General features: G+C 29.6%; 1 protein-coding gene across 3 annotated transcripts in view; it reads right to left on the reverse strand.

Annotated features, from left to right (window-relative positions):
* Brinp3 (bone morphogenetic protein/retinoic acid inducible neural-specific 3) overlaps positions 1–13,143 on the reverse strand; it is a 370,214-nt gene that overhangs the window by 125,689 nt on the left and 231,382 nt on the right. For all 3 annotated transcript variants that reach the window (XM_005375093.2, XM_005375094.2, XM_005375095.2), the window contains exon 5: positions 1,278–1,383. In XM_005375093.2, coding sequence (XP_005375150.1) covers positions 1,278–1,383 — 106 coding nt within the window. The remainder of the gene's footprint in view (positions 1–1,277; positions 1,384–13,143) is intronic.

Here is a 13,143-nt window from a genome sequence, read left to right on the forward strand (position 1 = left end):
CAAGATTCTGAGAAACAATTGAAAAGAATAGAAACAATTAGATTTAATTTTGTTTATTTCTTTCATTATGTTTTTAAAGTAGGGACCTGATGTTTTGCAATGTAAAATTATTCTAAAACTGTACAATGAAGCAGAATATGAATTAATATCTTGTTAATAAATAATCTTTAAAATAATCAATTCAAATACCTAAATCAGTCCAAATTTCTTTATTCATTTTTTATAAAATTGGTGTTCTTACAGAAAGTGAATACAAGCATTAAAATGAAATAAACAGTAGAGAATTACAAGTAATACTAGAATGCTAAACTTCAATTAAATTAGAGAAAATGTTTTGTTAGCTTTAAAAATTACATCGATAAACTGCTTAGCAATTAAACTATTGAAATATTTTCATACTTTGTCAGAGGTATACAGTTGAAAATAAATAGCATTCACTTATGATTTTGACTAATTTAAAAAAGATGATGTGATTACATTTATTAAGGCAGAAAAGTTGAGGAAAGTATAATTTCTAAAACATTTGAGCATGTATATACAAAAGTAAACAAAATAAAATACAGCTCTTACCTACAGAATTCCAAAATACAGACTAGAGAATAATCACTCAATATTTCCTTTTGAGCATTCAACTTGTTTTAGAGAATGTCCTCATTTTCCTGATATAATTCTACTGTTATATGTGTAAATATCTGTCTAATTAACATTCCTCATTTTAAGAATGAAGAAATGTTCATCACGATGTTCATCTGGGAGAGAGTACATATTTGTTAATTTTTATTATGATAAAATGGTGTTATGGTAATAGAAAAATCAGCTCATTACCATTATCACAAATCAATCTTCATAATGGAAATAATGTTAATGTAAATATTTGTTCACATCAAGTACATTTGTACTTATCAGAAATAAGGATTCCATTGACTGCCTTAAGAGGTGAAATTTAAATAGTTTAGTTTACACTGACAGTACAGGTGACTGTATCTTTTACAAGCATCAATAAGGAAAAAAACCTTAGGTAGATCCATTAAAAATAGGTACTTATTGAGATAATAGCATAAGTAATAAAAATCAAGAGATGTAATAGATAACTATATTGTTTTAAGTTTTGATGTTTTTTTAAATTGCGAAACTAGCCTTTTAGAAGAGTTTCAAAAGTCTAACGCTGTGTGTATATGTGTGTGTGGGGGGGGAGCTTATTAAAAAAGAAAAGAAACTGAAAATTGATAGTTTGTCATCCAAGCTGATAGAAAATTAATGAAATTGCACCCACATACCTTGCAACTGAATCTTATTCTCAGGACTCTGAACCAGAACGGAACTGACGGAATCTAGGTTGTCATAGTTACTGCAGCCAAGAGGACCAGTCCGTGTTTCTGTTACCTGATGAAAAAAAAAAAAATCCACTTTATTACATGAATCAGACTCTGCAATGCTCTTTCAGGCCAATGTAGTTGTCACACATTATACATTTGATGGTTAAATCACTGAGTGATCTAGGATCTGATAGACACCGGCAACATATACATCTAAGCACAGTCAACAGCAATAATTTTTTCTTCACCTTCATTTATCACTTGCTTAGGCATCTTTTGGAATAATAATAGAAGACTACTTTGGTCAAAATACAGCTCATATAAGGTCCCTGACTTTACCAAAGATATAACAAGGTCATATAATTTAAGATAGAAAGAATTTTAACATGTAAAAATCACCTTTTTTGTTCTCAGTAAATCAAAGCCATTGCCAATCTGCTGTCTAAAAACTAATTATATTATTTTACACTGTTAGTGTAAAAATCTGTTTTCCATTTTTTCTGGTAACATCAATGTCTGCACCAGAACTTTGTTTGCCCTGTCGAGTGAAGTAATCTTAATTCTATATCTTTGCTTATATAATATCCCAGATTCCATCCTACTTTCAATAAAAGCTTTTGCAACTTTGGCAAAGCAATTTTATCTATCCTTCTAAAAACCACACGAAATATTCCTTCATTGTTTCCAGTTCTTAAATCTTTCTATGCAATTCTGGTTCTCAATTAACACTCTTAGTACTTCTTTAAGGAATTTCATACTGCGGACTGACTTCTCCTTGGATCTCTTGAAACAGATAGTATCAGAATATTATGACACTAAAGTTTAACCAGCAATACAATTATCCCAGCCATCACTGAATCCCTATCATCTTGTTTAGTGAAATATTCTATCATTTCTAGGGATTTTTCTTATTTTACTCTCTTTAAAATAAACAAAAAAACAGAAAGTTTAATCATATACATGAGACTGAAATTCATTCTTAAGATAAATATTTTAAAAAGTCCTTTTGAAGCAGAAAAGTATATTAATATTTCTTTTAAGCTAGATATTCTGCTCTCAATAACAAGAAATATGTTTGCAAAACAGAATTTGAATAGTTTTACCCCGTTATTTACAATATTCCAATTGCTTCCTACTCATTCAAGCTAAAACTGGACACTTCAGTACTTTCAGAAATATGCCACACCATGGAGCTCCTTTGCACCTCTAAACTAATTTTTCTTTACTTATTTATCAGGTTTCCATCCCACTGGTTTTGCTACAATTCCTCAAAGATCCTCCTGCCACAGGATCTTTGATTTGCTGTTCCAGTATATAAAATGTTCTTCCTCCAAATATTGCAAAATTTATTCCTTCAGGTCTTCACAGTTGAATCTCATTGTATTGGGACTACTTAGACCAATGTCTTAAAAATTAATACTACTGTTTTTTCAAACCATATTTTCTTTCTCATTTATCTTATTCTCCTTTTCCACAGTAGCTATTACCTTCTAAATTGTCATATAGTTTCTTTATTTGTCATGACTGTTTTTACTTAACTCACTAGAATTACAGGAGCCACTCGTACAGGAAATATTTTCTCTTTTGCCCCTTCAAACACTCCTAGTACTACTTTGCCATAAATCTTAGTTAAGAAACAAAGAAGGAAGCATCATGAGGGAAAAATGAACCAAGAAAAATAACAAGGTCACATTGGAGATGATTAAATCCTGAATAGGTGGTGGCAGTAAGATGTATCTAGAAAACTGAATTGTGAAGAACAAAACTGGCAAGATTATTAAACAATGAAAATATATAGTGATCAAAATGGAAAAGGTTATTAAAGTTTATAGCATGAGAGATAAGATTAAGATACAGAGGAAAGGTGCTCTGTAGTGGAAGACACCTAAGGAAGAGGTCTGAGAATGTTGACAAACTGGAGGAAGCAGTTAACTGGGAGAATAAAATATGTGTGTCTGTTTCCTAGCAGTTATTTCAAGCATTACCTTTATGATAAAGGAATCACCAAAATCATAAGCAATAAATAAAAACAGGGAATGAGATACATAAGCTCTCATATTTCTGATGTTTACGCACAATTTGCATCATGAAAAAGACATGACTTTTCCAAATACTAATCATTTGATTTTTCCAAATACTAATCATTTGACAATTATATATATTTTCCAAATACTAATTTTCCAAATACTAATCATTTGACAATTAGTTTATTATGAGTGAGGGAGGACAGACTCCTAATATTACACTGACTTTGGATTTTTCCTTAGTCACTGTCTCGTAATGATACTAAAAAAAAAATTTATTCTGTTCAGATAAATAATTTATTATATGGTATTTAATGTGCATGTTTATGTGTTAATTTGCATTTATATGTAAAACTTAGCAGTTAAATAAGGAAGGGAGAAGAATAAAGACATTAAGTGAAATATTTATGGTTGAAGTTTCATTTAATCCAATAATGTAATTTATTACCTTAAATGCACACACATGCAAAAATAATATAAGCTCCTGGAAATGTTCTTTTTAGTAAGTTTATAAATAAAATTGACTTTAAGCATATACACATTTATGGTATCTTGAAAATTGGAAGGCAATATTGCATCACTTAGTTTTATTATTGTTCTGTTTTGCTTTTTCAGACAAAATCTTTGTTAGTTTCCCAGGCTGGCCTCAAAGTCATGTCTCACCTTCCAAGTAGTTGGGTTTACATGAATGTCAACAACCCAGCTGTAACAATTTTTAAATAAGAATAATTATTGTCTTTTTATCCTGATGAGTATCTCTTTTATTCTGAGTCTATTATTACTCTGTTCTTGATATTAAGTGGAAGGGAAAGTAATGAATTTATAAATACAATGATTATAATATATCTGTACTTATTTCTATATATTGCACTCATTTCTCACCATTCACCATGTTCAATAATAAAATGTTATGTTTATAATTTTATTTCATCATGTATCTCTCACAACTGAATTCAGTGATTTTGTACAAATTGATGTAAAAATTTAAAACTCACCAGTCTATTAAATAAGTTTCTTTTTCTATTGTATCATATTTACAGACCCTACATGTCTCACTAGTGTCAGCATGAATGAATGTGATACAGTTTATTTGAATGTAATAATTAAATTAACATAAGTAGAAAATAAGCGACAAATTATTATACAAACATTTCTGTACAGGTACTCGTCTGACAAAATTGAATTATGTAAATGTACCAACAGAAGGTTGAACTTTTGATCATCAGCTGATATATGAAAATCTGATCTAAGGTTCTCCATTTATGAAAGTAGGTGTCATTCAATAGCTAAACATAAAAATGATTAAATGTGACCATAATCCATTACTGATTGCAGTCAAGGTTTAGCAAAATAGCACACATGATGAGAAAAGCACTTTATTTATTAACGGGACAGAGGAAGTTAAAAGCAAAGAGACATACAGCTTAGAACACAAAGAGTGGGGCCACTGCGGTGCTGTGTTAGATGCAGTTGTACGTGAAATCCATGTAGAAACTTTATGTGCTTGTCTGGCTGGGTAGATGAAGGAAAACTGTAGAGTATGTGGCACTGAGGGTGTAGCTGAACTGGCTCTGGGATGAAAATTTGGTAATTTTCAAAAAGTTAAGGAAAACAGATCTAATAGGTGCGTCAAGCACATTTTTGATTCAATAACTGCCAGTTTGTGTGAACATAGCATAAATTACATTTTAAAAAATCAGTAAGGATATAAAATTATAGTAAATATATACATATTTTTATTTTATAGACATAACATATTTTTTTCTTTTCATTTTACCAAGTTTCAATGAATTATTGGCTATTATTTTCATATTTGATGGGTCTTACAGAGTATAAAAATAAACTCAATTCAAAAATTTGTCTTCTAAATAGATATGTAAATAAGTAGTATATATTTAAAAATAATATAAATTATAACTTACTCAGGGTAGAATACAATGTAATCAGATAATTTCTTAAAGATGAGTAATATTTTCTACTTTATATCAAATTTTTCTCTGTCCTGAGCATTTAAAAGATGATTTCTGAATTAAATTTATTATACCAAATGAGTGCTTTGCATTTACAAAATTAATTCAATAACTAGTTGAAGAAAAACACTCTGAACAATAAAAGCAAAAAAAGAAGAGTAACTAAATATATTTGCATTCTTAAATGGAAATAGTACTCTCAAAGAGCTTATTGTTTTAGAATTTAGATATTCTAAATTTAAAATATTTGCAGAAAAAATTCAAATAAGTGGATTTTTTTTTAAAGTAGAACAAAATAAGTATGCCTGAATAAAAGTTTTGCCACTTACTAGAGTTGGAATCTTTCTCACTTTGAAGTTTTTGTTGCCAAAATTGTTAAAAATTTCTACAGCACAGGGTGGTTGTGAAGAAAAAAAGAGATAATCTATGAGAGGTTCTTACATGTACAGTCCAACAGTAATGATTTCAAATATGTTCAGGATTATCAAATGCTTACTATTAAAAGCAATTGTAATGCTTGGGGATTATATGATTTAAATGCATGAGAATTATGCTTCTCCAAGGCCCTAATCAACATTATAGTATATTTAATTATATCATTGCTGCATGCTCATATAGACACTTACTGACTGCCTATGCTGTAGTCATCTGAAATCAAGATTCCATTTGAAGCAGACTGTGCAAATTTCTTTCCAAACTCACGTCAATATACAACTAAAGCACAAAATACTAACGAGAATCTAAATAACACTAAGTGAGATATAATAGTTAAGGAAAATTTGAAAGTTCACTTATCTAGAATCATAAAGATCATCATCCACAATAATAATGACAGCAAGAAGTTTATTCCTTGATATAGATCATAATTTAATAATCTATCAAAAAATCTAGTTAAAGAAGAAAATTTTATACATGTTGAGTTGAATGGTAAGTGAAAATGCACATGTGCTTCCCGAAATTATACATATATACATACATAATTTTATATAGATATTTAAAACTGCTTTGCTCTAGGCCTCCTTCAACATGAAACAAAATATTAATTCATCATTTTGCCTGAAGTGGTTGCTTCTTGACAATAAATGCATAGCCCTATGAATATTACATCATTTACTACACTTCTATAAAATGTGTATTATACTCAAAAATCTACATTGTTACAGCTTATAATGTTCCTAGGAAGCAGAATATTTCCACCATTCCACTATTTCCAATATTCTAATATTGAAGTGAAAATAATTTCTTTTATTTAGCCCCTCTCCAAGAATACATATATGTCTATTTCCCCTTTCAATGACTTGTCATATATCAACTCTTTACTGGTTTTATGACAAGAACATATACAGAGTAGCAATATTCTTCCTTGTTCCAACCTGTCATTTTTAATAAAAACGTAATAAATGGTCATGTCAGCAATTCAAGCAATGTGATAAATTACTAGCCCAGAGGAGCAACTGTTCATATATTTTTACTTTTATTTGTTTAACTGCATCCTGTTCCTCAACAAGGAAATAGTTGCAATTGCAAGCGACTATTATTCAGGATTGGTTTTATTCATAGCTCCAAAAATCATGATCTTCACCTTTTCACATTCTCGCTCATTAAAATTTTTATCAATTTGTTTCTTTTTTTTTTTCAATTTGTTTCTGAGTTACATTCCTTTATATCTATTGAAATACTGACATATTGGTAAATATAATATAGCTCTTCCTTGTGAGATCCATTTTCTCTGCTGGTGACTTCATCTTAGCCAGATGACCACAAAAAGAATGTTGAAGTTTAAAAGGATATTTGGCCTACCTCATAGGGTATGAACAAATGTGTTTCTAAAATGTCAGTGATTGGAGTGGGCAATAATTCAGTTTGGTTCTGGTACTAACATTCACACAGACTTCGGTGCCAATGATTGCCTAATTTTTTTTTCAGTTTTGTCTGTGTATTGATCACATTTTCTTCAAATATACCTCATCCTATAGTTTACACTTACCCTGTCTTTCAAAAATCTTTCTAGTCTTTAATCATCTAAAACATATTGTTTTCAGAGATGAATTTCTACTAGAGAATATATACTGTACTGGACTAATACTATATCTCTAATGTCTTAATATAATTTATGAGGACTAATATTTATTTTACAAAAAAATCTTAAATGAACTTTTTCTTATAGAATCACTCATTCTATGATATTGTGTACATTAAAATTACTGGTCAGCATGACTGCTATCTGTACAATCAATGGGTGACTCATATCCAGAATATATGATGAAATTCTACAAAACAATAATAAAATGGCAAGAGTAATCTTAAAGAGATACTTGATACATAATATCTAAAATTTCAAAAATCATTCAACTGTGCTCAATTTTCTCATCAGGACGATAAAATTTAAAGACATAATAAGATATCATTAGCCACTTATCAAAAGTGTTTTACAAAAATATAAAACCAGAAAAAAGTAGACGCTAATAATACTGCAAAGGAAAAGGAATTCTCTTACATTCCTTCAAGGGATGCAAATTGGTAAAATTACTTTAGAAAATTTTTGAAAGTATTTGTATATGTAGAAAGACATACATCTTATGAGCCAGGTGTACAGCCAACCAAAACTGAATAAATATGCATCAAAAGAGATACAGAGATTCATAGTACCACCATTCTAATAAGAACCCCAAACAGAAAAATATCAAACTAGCAATGTGTTATATATTGCACAGGTAAATAGAGGAATAGACAGTTGTAGCACAGTAACAGTAAATAAAAAATAATAACAAAATAACCTGAATGAATCCCACAAATATAATAATGAGTACAATTCATGTTTCCATTACTACAAAGTTCTAAATGGGGAAAAATCACTAATGATGGTAGAAGACATTATGATGTTTGGGTTCTAATAGTATACTATTTTTTAAGGTGATGATTGCTGAAATGTTTTTCCTTTTAAGGAGAATAAAAAATAATACAACAAATGAGAAATGATACAGAGCTTCAAAACACAAGGAGGTAGGAATTCAGCAATGTTTGTTACATTGCATATTGTTGTCTTCAAAGTTGTTGTTCTGATTACCAGATGTAAGCATGTAAAACTGGCCAAAAAATTAAGCATGAACTGTTCCTTTCAATAAACCAATAAAGATTAGTAGTACAATTATTTTAGCTATACTGGGTGTGTGTGTGTGTGTGTGTGTGTGTGTGTGTGTGTATTTCTCTTCCTTCTTTCTTTTCTCCTTTCCGTCATCTCAGTTTTCCTTTCCTTTTTACAATAACATTAAGCCAGATATAATAGTTAAGGAAAATTTGAAAGTTCACTTATCTAGAATCATAAAGATCATCATCAACAATAAAAATGACAGCAAGCAGTTTATTCCTTGATATAGATCATAATTTAATAATCTATCAAAAAATCTAATTAAAGAAGAAAATTGTATGCATGTTGAGTTGAATGGTAAATGAAAACGCACATGTGCTTTCCAAAATTATACAAATATAATTTTGAGCAGTCTCTTTCCCTTTTACAATATATATTGTACCTTTAAAAGTTTATTTACTCTTTCATGTTCTTACGCTAGAGAGGCAATTATCACGTTTACACATGTGGGTCTGATTTATTTCACTTCTGAGTATGATCCCTGGTTGCATCCATTTACCAATAAAAGCCTTGAGTTTATCTTTCTTTATACCTCAGTCATTGCATAAAATACCACATCTATTTTATACATTCCTCAATTGATGGGCATTTGCATTGTTTCCAAGATTTGATCATGACAATTTGTACTGCTATAAACATGGGTGCACATACATTGCTGTCCACAATCACCATTCTTATTTAATATAGCTCTGGAAACATTAGCCAGAGAAATTAGACAAGAGAGATAAATAAGAGGAACAAGGATAGGAAAAGCAGAAGTGAAATTATCAATATACACAGATGACACGATACTCTACGTAGAACATCCCCAAAACTCCACCAAAATTCTTGTAGATTTATTAATCAAATTCAGTAGTGTAGCTAAATACAAAGTTACAGCACTCAAAAACCAGTAGCAACGTTGTACACAATCAAAAAACACTGAAAGAGGTATTAGGGAAACCACGCCTTTAAAATAGCATCCAAAACAATGAAATACTTAGGAAGCAATGTAACAAAGGAAGTAAAAGATCTATCCATTGAAAATTACAGCAGTCTGAAAAAAGGGATCAAAGAATTTCAGAAAATTGAAAGATATTCCTTGTTCATGGTTAGGAAGAACCAACATTGTGATAATGGCCCTACTTCCAAAATTGTTACACAGATTCAATGCAATCCCAATCAAAATACCATTAGTATACCTCACAGTTCTAGAGAAAAACATTCCTGAAATTCATCTGGAATCAGAAAATACCTAGAATAGTAAAAGTAATCCTGTGCAACAAAGACAAGACACCAGTCCTTGACTTGAAATTATACTGCAAATTTACTGTGATAAAATCAGCATGGTACTGGCAAATAGACAGACATGAGAATCAATGGAACAGATTAAAAGAGGAAATGATTTCCAATCTGAATGCTTTTGAAATTTCTCTGTACTTGCATATTAATATTTACTAGCAAAATTTTTCAATATTTTCAATATTTTTTTCTTTTTTTCTTTGTGACCAGCCAAGTCATTCATATATATAATTGTCATATTCAAATTTGGATCTTCATACTTTTCCCATTGCAAATTGCTTACTACTCCTCTAATTTGGTTTGGTTTTCCAAATAAAGAAAAAGGGCAATTAAAATGTGATAATATGAAAAAGTATGAAAGAGAAATGAATTGTTTTTGTTATTAAAGTAAGAGGATATTTAAAATTAAAAACAATCCATTTTAAATCGTGATGAATTGTCATATTTACCTGTAATTTTTTTACAAAGCCATAATTTGAAAATTGTGGATATGTAGATGATAACAATTTTTCACTGTGAATTAACTCACCTACTTATCATCTTTTTGTCATTTCACAGGTACCTATGGTTTCAAACAACACATTTATCTGTGATAAAAATAAATTTGTATTTTGCCAATAAAATCATCTAGAAGCAGCAATAAAAGAAGTATAAATAAATAAGCAAGCTACTTAAAGTTTTCTTTTGTTTGTGGTGATGCTTGCTTTCCTAAGTTCATTTCATTATGTTTTAAAGTTATTACAAATAAATTATTATACTTAACATTAATAAGATAATGGTTTATTATGTTCATATAGCTAGTATTCAAATAAAGCCTAATGATTACAAAGATGTGGAAAAATGACCCCATAGGTTCACTTGACAAAATTATTTTAAAGCAATTATTTCTTAAAGAAACTGAAAAGCAGTGCTTCTTGAAGTTAGAAAATTAATAAACATGCAAATAATTAGATGAAATCTCTCAAAATATTATGATATCTTATTCTTTTTACTGCAAGGCTTTCCTTATATTTTATTATAGTAATTATAAAATTGCAAAGTAATCATCTAATTCCATTACCTTCTTTACACATTTAATTATACTCCCTGTATACATAATTAAATAGAGTCTGGCATATGGTAATAATTCAATAACTGTAGGCTAAATTTGTGTATGTATATATATATATATACACATATATATGTACTCATTTTTGTTTAAAAAACTTTAAGAATGCTTGATTTATTTCACTTTTTAAGAACTTCTTGAAGAAAAGGCAGCAGTGCCAGCATATGTGAATTTCTAGATCTGTCAGGAGTCTTAGAAACCTTGTCTCATCTCATTATCTGGAGCTAGGATTATCCTGTTAGCTTGGTGTCATGAGGCTAGGAACCTCCTTTACCCATAGATCAAATGTCTGTTCTAAACATCTTACTAGCACTCTACTTTCTATAGTGAAAATGGTTTTTCAAACTTTCCTTGGCTTCATCAGTCTAATTCACACCTATCCCCCACCCTCAGTGTCTTGCAAAAGAGTTACAATGAAACACAGTATAATTGGTCTAGGTTGGTGCAAAAATCAGCTGAAATGCTATAGTACCTTGGGTCACTCTCATGAACAATAAATAATACTGTGAATGCCCTAGTTGATATACCTTTGATTGAAAGTGTAATTTATTAGCTTGTATTCTATATTAATTTATTAATGTTTTGAAATATAGCTTCCCACATATCATTATATTATTACACAGTAGATATTTGAAAAGCAAAATCTAAGTGATGATCACTTTCTATTATATCATAAGATAGTATGATATTTTTCTATTACTACTCACAAAGGAACATTTTTAATTACATAGTACTAAAGATTTAAAAATAAAAAGCTTTAGAAAATCTTGATATTGAAAAGAAAAAAGAAATGTATTTAGTTTTCTCAAGTAAAGATTGTTCTTCATGAGGGGCTGGGGATTTAGCTCAGTGGCAAAGCGCCTGCCTGGCAAGCGCAACGTCGTGAGTTCGGTTCCCGGTACTGGAGAAAAACCAAAACCAAAAAAAAAAAAAAAAAGAAAAAAGATTGTTCTTCATGATATTTTTTGTTTCTTTCATGTGTGAGTTTAAATTGAGTTTAAATGTTTTCTATCATTTAATTTTTCCTGTTTGCCATGCATTAACTATTATTTCAATTTTTATAACACTTTACACCATAGAATAATTCAAAGTAGTCTTCATTGTTTATCCTATCACAATATTTCTAGAGCTCAGTTTTAATTAAGTAATGGATGTTCTACATATTGTTAACTTTAAGGTGTATATAAAACCAAAATATAGACATGCAAATACAATTTTCAAATCATTTTTTTAAATTTTAAAAACTTTTACCACTTATAGTACCCATATTTTCTTGAAAATAAGACCTAGGTGGAAAATAATCAGTCCTGAAAACAGGAAGTCTAAAATTCCAGCCCAAAGTAGTGTATCCTGGCCTTACCTGCCTTACAGCTTGACCATTAAACAAGAGAATATGACAAATATGTTAAGGATAGCCTGATTGGGACTGGCACATTTGATCTGTAGTTTTCAAGGCTGATTACTTTCTGTCTAGGTCTTATTTGTGGGGAAATATCATGTGTTCTGTCAGAAAATGTAAATTCAAATACAGAATGATAACCAGTGAAAAAATACAAGAGTGCATTATATGAAACAAAATTCTCCTGCATTTTTATGCAATAATGAGCTATATATTTAGTGTACAATACTTAGTTGACACATTAACAAATAAATTATATATATATATTTAAATACATTTGATATTATCAATATTTCCTTGGACTTGTTACAACCATTTAGTAGCAGTACAAAATATTATATGATATATAATCAATACCCAATTATTTACTTTTCACATCAAAAGCAAAAAAATGTCAGTTACAATGTAATGCAAAGATACATTGTTGAATCATTTATCTGTGTACATCATTTCATGCTACTAGTTATTTGATCTAATTCTACTCCTTAAAATTTCCATACATAAAATAATTTAGCTCTTAAAATGATTAATTTACAGGATTTTAATTTTACAATCTTCTTAGAGGTGTTGAGGAAAAGCAGTCATGTTTGACACTTGAAAAACAAATTTTAAATAATATTGTCAGTATATTCATTAAACGTACAAAATAAATATCACTAAAATTTTAAAACATAAAGAATAACAAACAACACAGAGCACAATATGATTATGTGCAGTAAGGTATTAAGGTTCAAGGAACTAATACAAATGACAAGGCACACACTATATTTGGGGACAAAAAGCACCACATCTTCAGCAATTGCTTCAGAGCAGTTTGCTCTTATACTTGCCACTATGAGTCCAGGCATGGCTACAATGATTGACCTATTTTTTCATATCCCATAAATTATCCTCCAT

This window comes from Chinchilla lanigera, unplaced genomic scaffold (genome assembly GCF_000276665.1).
Source record: "Chinchilla lanigera isolate Chin_1 unplaced genomic scaffold, ChiLan1.0 scaffold00005, whole genome shotgun sequence".
In the NCBI taxonomy this organism is placed as follows: domain Eukaryota; kingdom Metazoa; phylum Chordata; class Mammalia; order Rodentia; family Chinchillidae; genus Chinchilla; species Chinchilla lanigera.